General features: G+C 38.5%; 1 protein-coding gene across 1 annotated transcript; it reads left to right on the forward strand.

Moving 5' to 3' along the window:
• The first annotated feature begins 10,538 nt into the window (after positions 1–10,538).
• On the forward strand, positions 10,539–13,024 carry LOC134215063 (uncharacterized). The gene is made up of 2 exons (XM_062694318.1): positions 10,539–12,881; positions 12,935–13,024. The coding sequence occupies exon 1, from the start codon at positions 10,662–10,664 to the stop codon at positions 12,498–12,500; it is 1,839 nt and encodes a 612-aa protein (XP_062550302.1). The 5' UTR covers positions 10,539–10,661; the 3' UTR covers positions 12,501–12,881; positions 12,935–13,024.
• The last annotated feature ends 281 nt before the right edge of the window (positions 13,025–13,305 follow it).

The following is a 13,305-nucleotide window of genomic DNA, read 5'->3' on the forward strand; positions in this document are numbered from 1 at the left end:
TTGTAAACCTTTGTTATCCAATAGTTACAAATTACTGAGCTTATTGTCTATATAGAAATCTTTATCATTAGTTCGTCTATAAAACCGCCAAAGTAGCTAGAATCAGTAATAGTCCTTGAGACTCGGTGTCCAAGCGACATACAGTTTGTAATTCGCGCGCAGTTTGAACTAATTAAGTCAATAAACAATTTGTCCAGTTGTTATATTAAGTGTTGTTAAGTTCAATAAATTGGTCCGTCTTGCTCGTACATAATAGATTAGTGTCGTCATTACCAATGAGAAAGTTCTGTTCGTGACAAAGCTACAATTATAACCCGACAATGATCGGAACCAAGTCATCGCCCTTATGTGCGTCAACAGCATTCATTTAAAGAAGGCATTACTCCTACCTTCGCCTTATTCCGGGTAGATGCATCCATTTAAAGAAGGCGTTACTCCTACCTTCGCCTTATTTCTGGCAGACGCGTTCTTTTAAAGAAGGCATTATCAACTCCTTCCGCCTTATACCGGGCAGATGCATCCATTTAAAGGAGGCATTACCCCTCCCTTACACCGAGAAGACGAAGTCGTTTCTCCTCCCTCGCCTTATACCGGGCAGACGCGTTCTTTTAAAAAAAGACATCAACTCCTGTCGCTTTATACCGAGCAGACTATGGTTCAGGTCGGGTTCGGGTTTGAAAAATTAGTACAATATCGGGTCGGGTACGGGTTTTGTGAAATAAACAAAAACAAGTCCGGGTTTAAGAAATAAAACACTGAATATTAGTTTTATTCAGTTTTGTTAATTGTGAGACTAGTTCGTTGTTTGGGCTTACATTTTTTACGATTAAAAAAAAACAGAAAATATCTAGTTTGAATTTTTGGGCTAAACTTTACTGCCACTAACCGCAAGTCGAGCACATCTGTATATGGATCCCATATACAGATGTGCTTGACTTGTGGTTAGCGGCAGTTTAGTGCGGTTGTAATTAAGCAGAAATCGGTTAATATGTCAATGATAATTATTCTAACTGAATTCCGCCAAATGGCATTCCGCGGAATGATTTTCGGTCAAAAGGTACATTCCGCGAATTGTCTTTCGGAAAAAAGGTTGATTGCCATGCATACATACTGCCCATAATCGCATATTTGCAACACTCGCATTTTTTGTTCATTTCGTAGAAAGCCTGAGAATCGTTCAGCAAGCTCAATTTACTGCATCCCACAACAGTAAAATAGGCGTTACTATCTTGCTACACTGAAATTCGAAACAATCCAAAATTAAGTCATTTTCACTCATCTTGACAGCTAAGTGCAACCACTCAAAATTTAGTTTTTCGCTAAGTACCGTCAACTGGGGGGAAGATGATCATTTTTAAGACAAAACATGCAATAACAATTTGTGTTTACATTTTAAATCGAAGCAAATATTTTCAAAACATGTACTGCTATACGTTGCAATAGTCAACAACTTTAGTTTTCTGAAATGCATTCGCATTTATTAAAATAAATCAAATTATCACACATTTTTTGAGTAATCTGGTTTGGGGTGAAGTTGATCAAGACAGCTCTACTAAAATAATTATGTAGTAGTCAGTTACCTAGTAGTAGTCAGTACCTAGTAGTCAAAATACACTAGGTTATTTGTATGAATGTTGAATTTACTACGTAAAGAAGTGTACGAAGTCAATATTTGAAACGAAAATAGCGTTATTTATAACTATCTCTCTCTTTCTTTCAAAAAATACATTTTCATGATTATAATCGAAAAACTCGGATTTCTACCTAGTGGTAACATTACTTGAACGGAGAATATTGTTGACTACCGTTTCATAAAAAAATTTGGCACTTTTGACTGACACATCAAATGATCATCTTCACCTCAATGATCATCTTCCCCCCAGTTGACGGTACTTAATTTTAAGTAGTTGTTAAAGACTTCATTTTGAATGAAAATAACTGTACTAAAAAGACTGCGGTTTGAATAAAAAATACTTAAAATCAAGAATCGATTTCCACAGGAAAATTTAAAAAAAATGTGGGTTTTTCTTCGATTAATGTTATTTATGCGATTGATACGAATTGATCGTTATTTTATTTCAATAAATATTTATCTACACTATATACATTTTACACATCTCGAAATGTAGAAAAAAAATGTCCGGAACTTGCCCAACCGGCAGCGGTATAGAATATGTGCCGCAACGGCTGCATCTGGTCCCTCATGTTGCATACATATTCTTGGCCTGTGTGCACATTCCCAAGTAATCCAAACGGATATACTGAAGATGGATGGACCTGCAGGTAGAATTTCCATTTCCCGGCCATTTTCGTTGTGCCGGGATTCGGGATGAACTTGTACGTATATCCCGGGAAATCCCGGGATCCCGGGATTTTTCGATGTTTCCTTAGATAACTTATTTTTTTATTTGAAATCGATTTTATTCAATGTTCAAAGGTAAAGTTCATAATTTAAAAAGGCCAGAAAATACAGATTTCAAAAGTTAATTGTGTTCGACGTAATCGCTTGGTGCGATAAAGATGAATCAGCTCAATTATCGGAGTTCGATAATTTAACGTAAATTAACTCGATAATTCAACGATAATGGTGGTTAATAGATCACGCGAATGAAGTTGGTATACGATTTTGGCAGAAGCCGAGAATTGGACAAATTGATTGCAGCCTGTTGATCAGAGTTGATTTTGATCGAAGCGATACACAAAAAATAGGCAGAGCATCGGGATTGGACCACTTGTATTTGCGCATGTGTTGGAAAGTTTGTTGTTCGATCGTCGATTGGAAGGACATGAATTGGATCAAGCATTGTTTAGGAGGCACGAAGCTCAGGAAGACTCACTCAATGTTGGGCGGCGCGAGGAGATTAGCAAGGCGAATATCAGCAAGTGTACACAACCTCGCTGTAGACGGGAGATGGGTAGAACGCAGGCGCCAGATAAATGTAGCTGATCTTGTACTGTAGATACTTGTCGTTTAATTAATAGAGAGCTATATCTGCGGGAAAAAGTATCAGTCAGTAGTCCTCCATTAAGTGATATAGGGGAATCTAGTATTTTTTGGGAAGGTGTTCTATTAATCTCCGATATTTTCATGTCTTCTCCTGTTCGATTGTGCATCACAAAGAACCTTGGCTCTGTATACATGCCTGATCCTACCAAATAAATGAATTTGGAAAAAAATCATGTCTGCTGGAAGGTATAAGAATGTAATATACAATAATATAATATAATAATATAAGAATATGAGTTTTTCACCTAAGTTGGGTTTCGCGTTCCAAACAAATAACTTTTGTAAGAAGAAAAATTACACTGTTTGCAAACCGGAAATGAAATAGATTTTTTTGTCCCGGGTATCCCGGGATTTTCGGGATTTCAAAAATAATATCCCGGGAATCGGGAAATCCCGAATTTCCCTAAATCCCGGGATTTTTTGTCCCGGTATGTCCCGGGATGGAAACTCTACCTGCAGGTAATATAATTCAAAACTGAAATGCAATACATCGTACCAAATCGGTATCGAAATGCTCACCTCGGAGAAAAATTTTTTTTTTCATGATACTGCTTCTCAGTTGCTCTCGCAACTCGTCTTCGTGCCAAACTTCCGCTGAAAATGCAATATTCATTGAAATTTGATATTTTATATGTTCTCTGGTACTACTTACCTGTGAAATTGGCTGGTTTTACCGAAGGCCTTACGTATTTAGTTCCAGATAACTAAATATTTTCCAGCAAACACTCTGCGGAACATGCTTCCTGACTGACTGATTTGCAAAGTGTTTTTTCAGCCAAACTGTAGTGAAAGGTCAACACTTCGCTCTGGGTACTTTAATGGAAAGCAACAACTCAAGGTAAGTTTTTGCAGATAACTTCCAATTTAAGTAATAATTACTCAACAATGTAAATAACAAACAATCCAAAAAGACAGTGTTAGTAAAATACTCAATTTTGAATACTTTCACACTCGATTTTGGATAGTTTGGTTTCTCTGTGTAATGTGTAGTAAGCCGGAAATTATTGAGCTTGACGGGAAGATTGACCAACGATATACAAAATCAACCAAAATGCAAATGTTACAAATATGCGATCATGGACAGCCTAGTCCTTAATAAATCAGTATTAATAACGTTCATTGAACGCTTTAATCATTAATACTCTGCTTTGTAATTCATAGTTCGTGCATTTGACAAACTTACCACAACACTAAAAACAATCAAGATAATAGGGGGATTCAGTTAACGGCGTAGGTTGCTGTGTATCTGTTTATGGAAATGTTTCATAGGCGATTTGAAATATGTCCCTAGTGATTGAGTGTGAAACATTTCTATAATCAGATACGCAGCAACCTACGCCGTTAAGTGTATACCCCTAATGATTTTTTTTGTGAGCTTGGGTAAAAATCGTATCAAATTTCGAATAAGCTCCAAAATAAATAATGCCCACTTAAGAAAAATAGAAAAAAAAACGATGAATGATTTGCAGAATTAGATCGTGTTTCGAACTCAACGACATTTTTAACTTAGATTTCTTTTAGGTTTGGCAGAATATCTTAAAAAATGTTTTTGACAAACTGACATATTTACAAAGCAATCCTATAAAACCCTCGTATGATTTCATTAAACTATAGATTTGCCTATATATGTTTGGGAATATTCTTCTAAAGCCTCAATAATTGATTCATAATTAAAACATCCAATGTTTTTGTTTTGCCCACAAATCGAAAATGTCTGATCATCAGCATGAATCAAAACTGTTTATGCGTGACTAAGATAACGGAATCATAACTAATATCTTACCATTATCATGAGAATTCCCAAAGACAGCTCACGCACAGTGGATTTCCCATGCAAATTGAATCGAGTACTACTAGTTCTTATCATCAATCACATATAAATACCCATGTCGGTCCATCGATGAAATCAGTATCATCTATCCAATCGACAACCACTATCCATTGGAACCAAAAAGTGGCACTAACTGAACATGAGGGTCCTACTTCTGCTCTGCCTGGTTTTGTCCAGCGCACTCATTTTTGCCAAACCACTCGACACATCCGAAATGGTGCGATCAAGCTCTGAAGCAGTTGCTTCCGACTCAAGATCGGCAACGTTGATGGAAGAAGAACGAAAAGTGGCATTTGATGATGAAGATGAAGAAACAGAAGAAAACGACGATGAATCCGAAGAAGTTGAACAAGAGGTAACGTATCAATAAATGTCTGTGGTGTTGACAAAATCTTATGAATTTTTCTAATATAATCACAGAGTTCTGAGAACAATCCCGAGATTCTACCACCGCTACAGCCACAGGATCCAGTGGATCCACTGCCCCCTCAATGGGAACAAGATCTACCGCATGACGAACCGCAAGGACCACACATTCCGGAGCAAGACCCCCACCCACCACAAAATGTACCCCAAGGACCACAAAACCCGGGACAGGGCACCCAAGGTCAGCAGAACCCGATTCAAGGACCCCAGTGGCAGCGTCCTCTTCCAGGCTGGCCAAGTATTTCCCACGGACAGCAGAATCAAGGGCACGGAGTTCAACAACAAAACCAAGGACATGGACATCAGAATCAAGGGCACGGTTCGCAGCAGCAGAATCAAGGACACGGAGCCCAAGGACAATGGTCCCACCAGCAAAACCAATGGCAGGGTTCTCATGGACAGCAAAACCAAGGCATAGGATCACATGGCTCACAGCAACAAAATCAAGGACATGGATCACAGGGACCCCAAAACCAGGGACAACAGAACCATGGACAAGGTTCTCACGGACAACAAAACCAAGGACATGGATCTTCACAACATCAGAACCAAGGGCATGGATCCCACGGACAGCAGAACCAAGGACAAGGACATAATAACCAAGGCCATGGGTCTCAACAGAACCAAGGACATGGATCCCAAGGACCTCAAAACCAGGGACAAGGATCGCATGGACAACAGAACCATGGACAAGGATCTCAAGGGCAACAAAATCAAGGACACGGTTCCCAAAAACCTCAGATCCAAGGACAAGGATCCCACGGGCAACAGAATCAAGGACATGGCCATCAGAATCAAGGTCATGGTTCTCAACAGCAAAATCAAGGACACGGAAGCCAAGGAGCTCAACAGCAGGGACAAGGATCTCATGGGCAACAAAATCAAGGAATCGGTTCTCAGAATCAAGGACAGGGATGGCTAATACCCCAGAACCAAGGACAACAGAAACCAGGACAGCAATCCCCACAAGTGCACGTCAATCCAGGGCAAAGTCAGGTGCAAGGAGAACCGGTATCCCATCCAGTTGAGTCGGCGAACGTTGTCAATATAAACATTAATATTGGATAGAAAGAATCCATTGAAAATGTAGTGAGAAATAAAATAAACTTCTTTGAATTCTACGATAATGGGCAAAATATATTTTTTATTTTGTTATCTCATGTCTTAGTATTCCCATTGAAGATCCCATGTCCGTTAGTTATCGTCTAGTGGAGTTTCTCGTTGAATTCATTCATGAATTGTGTAACGAAACAATCGATTTTTTCAACCTTCCAAATAAACATGAAAAGATATAACTGCGCAATTTGTAGCTGCTACTCCGTGATTGATTATAAACTAATCGAACCGACGATAACGAATGTGTTTGAAAAAACCCTTCTCGAATCATCTGCATCTCTACAGCGGTTACGAGTAGATGCAATGTTAGTAGGAAAAAGTAACGTAGATCAGGATTATCCTTGGTTTATGATTTTGTGATTACCTGATAACCTACCTGCGATTTACCACTTTCTCGCAAATAAGGTGCACTTCATACATGCATTTCGAGATTCTATAGTATTGCTGTTCCAGAGAAAGCTTTCCCTTTTCCGGTTCAATTTATAAACTACCACAGCTGTCAATTCATACATTTTCTCCGTCGTTTCGCATGGCATACTACGATGACAACACCAAATATCTGCTTTTTGTTTCAGTGCTTCGAAGGTTTTCAAGCCTGCGGAAGAACTTTGACAGCTGCGGAAGAACTTTATGGAATGGAAAGTCCATTGGAAAAAGGCAAAATGCCTTGGGACAAATTTTGCTGTCCTCTTCGTCGTTCGCAGCAGGGGAACGCGTCGGAAAGCAGAGCAACATCAGTCTTTAATAATTATTCTCGTTTTCTAACTGTTGTTGATATTTAGCTTGGTTACGGTCTAGGTCCGTCTGAAGGCCGGACAGATCTGCCCACCTGTCGGATGTTTGTTGTCTACGCCAAGGGCGCAGATCAAACATCTCGGTGAGGCCTTGCATGTGTGAGCATTGTGACCATCGGCTCCATACCTCCGGCATAGCCGACCCCAATGTTCTCCAGTCATAACTTTGTTAATGACCTTGGTAAGTGTAGCCCCATCCATGTTTATTTTACTGGGCGCTTCCTCTACCTTGCCACGTTCCTCTATATCGCCTTCCGGGCGGATGCTCCGGCAGAGAAGATGCTGCACATATCTGGAAGGCTGTGACAGTGAAACTGGTCCAGGTGACCCCAAGGCCAACTGATTTGTGACATCTCCCGAGGGAATGTTGTTCTTAAGGATGGATACAACGAGGCTTTTCCGCCACTCGCCCGGAAAAAAATTAGACCATGCTTGGTTGATCAAGTCAAGTCCAGAAACCGGATTTTGGCGGAGGGAGACAGGTTTTTGATCATGGGATAACCAACCACATCCGGACCTGATGATTCTTCATCACTCTTTGAGATGGCGAATTACAGCCCGGTGTGCGCCGGGCAGCGGTGTGGATCACCGTCGCGATTTTTTTATTGCCTTCATTATCTGGGTGAATCTATTAAATTTCCTAGGAAAAATGTAATAAATTTCACCGAAGTAAAAGGGAATTTATCCTGTGTTGAGCAGAAGAAAATGTTTCTTATATCATGAAATTCTTCGAAGATGAAGTCATTCCAGAAATATCTTCGGGAATTTCCTCACTGAATCCCTCCGGAATTCTTTTAGAAATTCTATATGAAAGCTCCTCCAAGAAATTCCTCCAGAAAGTCCTTCGGAAATTATCCCAGGAGTTTGGGTATTCCTCCTGGAATTATTTCGAGAATTCCTTAAGGAGGATGCTGGATCATCAGGCCGAAGGTCATTAGGTCGAATAATCATTAGGCCGAAGGGTCATTGGGGCGAATGTCCATTAGGCCGAATGAGAAGTGGGGAGTGAGAAGTGAATAGTGCGAAGTGAGGAAGAAGTAGAACGGAAGAAGAAAGAAGGAAGTAGAAAGAAGAAAAAATAAGGAAGTAGGAAGGAGTAAGAATAAAGAAGGGAGAAAGAAGAAGAAAGAACGAAAAAGAAAGAAGGAAGAAGAGAGAAGGAATGAAGAACAAGAAAGAAGAAAGAAAAAAAGGAAAGAGGAAGGAAGAAGAAGTAAAAAGAAGAAAGAAGGAAAAAGAAGGAAGAATGATAAAAGAAGAAAGAAGAAGAAAGAAAGAAAAAGGAAGAAGGAGGAAGGAAGAAGGATGAACAAATAAAGGAAGGTGGAAAAAGGAAGAAGGGAGAAAGAAAAAAAGATGAAGGAAGAAGGAAGAATAATGAAGAATGAAGGAAGAAGGAATAAAAAATAAGGAAGAAAGGAGAACAAAGCGAAGAAGGAAAAACGAAGAAGAAAGAAGGGATAATTGAGAAGGAAGTAGAAAAAAGAAAGAAGCAAGAAGAAAGAAAGAAGCGAGCAAAAAGAAAGAAGCGAGCAAAAAGAAAGAAGTAGAAAGAAGGATAAAGGAAGAAGGAAGAAAGAAGAGGAATGAAGGAAGAAAGAAGAACGAAGAAGAAAGAAGGGAGAAGACTGAAGAAAGAAGAATGAAGAAGAAAGAAGGAAGAAGACTGAAGAAAGAAGAATGAAGAAAGGAGAATAAATAAGTAACAAAGAAAATGAAAGAAGAAAGAAGGAAAAGCGAAAAAGAAGAAAAAAAACAAGAAAGAAAAAGAAAGAAAAAGAAGAAAGATAGAAGAAGGAAGATGCAAGAAGGGAGAAGAAGAAGAAGTAAGATGAAGGAAGAATTTTTCATTTTTCACTTTTTGCTTCGGCCTAATGACTGTTCGGCCTAATGGCCTGACACCCTTAAGGAGTTACTTCAGAAGTCCCTCCAAAAATTCCTTTCGAAATTTACCTAGGAATTCCTTCGAAAATTGTTCTAGGAGGTCTTTGGGCATTTTTTTCAGGAATTCCGTCGAAAATTCCATCAATTTTTTTTAAAGGAATCTTTTCAACAATTGCTTAAGAATTTCATAATATAATTCATTGATAAATTCCTCCATGGATTACTTCTTAAATTCTTTCAGGGATTCATTTGTAAATTATTTTGGACATTTCTCCAGGCATTACTTCGGAAATGTCTTCAATAATTTCTCCAGATGCTTCTTATTTACTTTCCTCAGGAATTTCAAAAGAAATTCATCCAGGATTTTTTTTATTCGAAAATTGTTCCAGTGATTCTTTTGGGAATTTCCCCAGAGATTCTCTTGGAAACTCTTCCATGGATATTTTGCTAAATTCTTCCAGGAGTCCTTCAGAAACTTCTGGAAAAAATGTTCCACATTTTTTTTTGTTTTTTTTTAACAACTTGTTAGAATAATTCTCGAATAAATGTCTCTAGGAATTCCTTTGAAATATCCTTCGGAGGAATTTTTCAAGTAATTCTCGGAATTTATTTGTGAAACTCATTCACATATTCCTTCGGAAATTTCTTCTGATACTTTTTCGAATTTTCCCAACGATTTTTTTAAATTCCTGCTGGAAAGAAATTCCACCGAGAATACCTCCGAAATTTCATCTAGCGATTCAATCCGGCTGAACGTTAACTTGACTTGACAATTACTCTGAAACAATGAAGTATTTGATTTGGACAGTAACTTCATGGAAAATTCCTCCAGGACTTTTTGGGGAATGCCTCTAGATAGTCCGTTGGAATATTTTTCAATTCCCATCGTGACTTCCTCCAAAAATCTTTAGGAATTTGATCCAGATGTTGCTAACGAACTTCCACCATGAATTGTCTTATAAATTCCTCCGAAAATCCCTTTGAAAACACCTCCAAGAATTTCATAAAAACCCAGATTAATCCACCTAGCGGTGATGATGCCTTTCTCGCTCGTTCAAAAGGGTTGACAAACATATTATACAAGTCTAATATAAGTCTAATATATATAATATAATGTTGCGATGTTATTTTGCAACATTTGGTTCAACCAAATTTAGTTAATGTTGAAACTACCTTCCCTTGCTACGCTTTAGTAATATCTGGATAGACTGGCAATGAGAGTAGAATTGAAAACATGAGTGGTTCAAAGATTAAAAGTCCAACGACAATACAAGTTGCTTTGTGTGAACCGAAATAAAGAAGAGTTAAGAAGTTCATCATAAATTACAAATAAACCTGTAACAAACCGATCCGGCGTAGCCGAAGCCATACAAGATTGCTGATTAGGAGTAGGAGCTAAAGTAGTGATTGCAATAAAAATTGTACTGTATAAGATAATGTGTCATGAATTTATTGTAAATGAAATATATTTCAGCTTTAGCTGGTCAATATCAAAAAGGATTTCTACCCTACTGAAAAAAGTTCAGCACCCAATCACAGCTCTAAACCCTATTCGCAACACTAAAGAATTTTTCATCGAATTTATATCGTCAAACAAAATCCAATGGAAGTGCAATGTGATAAATGCAAGTTACCAATTCCACTGGCAAAGTGCTTAACCTGCACCAAATGTGAAAACCATTACCATAGCGAATGTACAAAGATGGATAATTCCACACCATATCATAGCTGGAGATGCGATGGTTGTACGTCATCACGATCAGGTACTCACGCAACTCTTGATTTGGAACGGTTGCAAGATGAGATAAACACCGAGAGAATATCTATGAACAAACGCTTCGATATTCTACAGAAGCACTTTAATACATTGAAAACTAGTATTGATGTCCAACGAAATCATTCCGATATGAGCGCCAAACAGCTGTTCGCACCCGAAGTGAACAAACCTGATGTTGATGGAATTTGCAGAAGCGAAAACGATAGAATGGGGTTGGAATCGGGATTGCAGAAGATGTTTGCTCGTCAGGTGATTTCATCTGACTTACCTGTTTTCAATGGAAAACCTGAAGACTGGCCGATCTTCATTAGCTGTTATAATAATTCTACCAAAGCATGTGGCTTCACTAACGTAGAGAACTTAATGAGATTGCAGAGGTGTCTTCAGGGTCCAGCACGTCGAGCCGTCGGTAGCAAACTACTTCTTCCTGAATGTGTGTCTCAGGTCATCGATACACTACGTTTACTGTACGGTAGACCCGAACTACTAATATCAACACTCATTAAACAGATTCACGACACACCAGCTCCGAAAAACGACGATCTCGACTCGTTGATAGCGTATGGATTAGAGGTTCGAAATTTATCGGATCACATGGTTGCTGCTGGTTTGGAATCTCATTTAAACAATCCATGCCTTCTTCATGAGATGGTAAACAAACTACCGACACACTTGAAGCTGCAATGGGCCTACGACAAGCGAAAATTTAACGATGTCACTATTGCTACCTTTAGCAGCTTTATGTCTAAGTTGGTAGAGGCGGCCAGTCAAGTTACATCCAACGTAACATTTGATCTGGATACTCAACGGGATGAACACAGTGCCAGTTACGACAGTGATGAAGAGAGAAGATCATATCGACCATCGTCAAATAGCAGCCGAAGGGAACGACGTAAGCGTTGTTATGTATGCAAAGGGAACTATCATCGGATTCTCACTTGCTCGGTATTTACTTCGATGTCCGTGAGTGAACGTTGGGAGATTGTAAACGAAGGCAAACTTTGTCCTTGCTGCTTGAATCGTCATCTGCCTTGGCCATGCAGGACTGTTAGAAGCTGTGGCATTGACAACTGTCAATTGAAGCACCACCCAATGCTACACTTAACGATCAATGAAATTCCGTCAACCAGTGGTTGTACGATAGATGTGAGTAGTAAGGATCGCTACCTACTGAAATACATCCCAGTATCGCTATATGGCAAAGTGAAGAAAATCGATACTTTTGCCTTTATTGACGAAGGATCATCGCATACAATAATGGAACAAAAACTTGCAAAGGAACTAGGGGTAGAAGAGGATTGCAGTACAGTAAACCTAAAATGGATTGATGGTACAGTTAGAAAAACTATGTCTAAAATAACAACTGTAGGAATTTCTGAAACAGGTAAAACAAATCAGTTTTCGTTGAACAATGTTTCTACAGTTAATCGGCTAGATTTACCACTCCAAACTTTTGATTCAACAACAATCCGTCATTCGAATAAACTTCCAATTCCAAATTACTTAAATGCTAAGCCACGTCTCTTGATAGGTTTAGCTGATGCACATTTAGTGGCACCGTCCGTAGTTCATGCGGATGAAGTAAATAAACTGATCGCTTTTAAATGTCAATTAGGCTGGTGCGCGTATGGTTATGATTCAAACCAAGTTTCAAAAGGTGTATAGAGTTGAGGCAAAACAATCGCTTAGTTTTTTTGGTATCAAAACTATTCAAATAATTCTGTTACGGGTGGGAGAATGTTGCGATGTTATTTTGCAACATTTGGTTCAACCAAATTTAGTTAATGTTGAAACTACCTTCCCTTGCTACGCTTTAGTAATATCTGGATAGACTGGCAATGAGAGTAGAATTGGAAACATGAGTGGTTCAAAGATTAAAAGTCCAACGACAATACAAGTTGCTTTGTGTGAACCGAAATAAAGAAGAGTTAAGAAGTTCATCATAAATTACAAATAAACCTGTAACAAACCGATCCGGCGTAGCCGAAGCCATACAAGATTGCTGATTAGGAGTAGGAGCTAAAGTAGTGATTGCACTGAAAAATTGTACTAAGTAAGATAATGTGTCATGAATTTATTGTAACTGAAATATATTTCAGCTTTAGCTGGTCAATATCATACCGGATTTCTACCCTGCTGAAAGAAGTTCAGCACCCGATCACAGCTCTAAACCCTATTCGCAACAACTAAATAGGGCTTATTTTTCACATTTGTTTAAGGCAGCCCTTACTTTGTACCGTTAAATGCACAACAACGATCCATAAATAACATCTGAATGTTCCATAAAACGCTACCTTAAATCCATAAAATAGTTCAGGCTTATCCATAAAGAATAATTTTAAGATCTATAACTAAGCATAACTAAGTTAAAAAAAATAAATCAAATAATTGGAAAATAAGTATGTACCTTTAAACATGATCAAGAAAAACAATATCATTCCTGCTATTTTCCCATGAGCGTATGACAAAT

The sequence above is a fragment of the Armigeres subalbatus genome, chromosome 2, assembly GCF_024139115.2.
Source record: "Armigeres subalbatus isolate Guangzhou_Male chromosome 2, GZ_Asu_2, whole genome shotgun sequence".
Lineage (NCBI taxonomy): Eukaryota > Metazoa > Arthropoda > Insecta > Diptera > Culicidae > Armigeres > Armigeres subalbatus.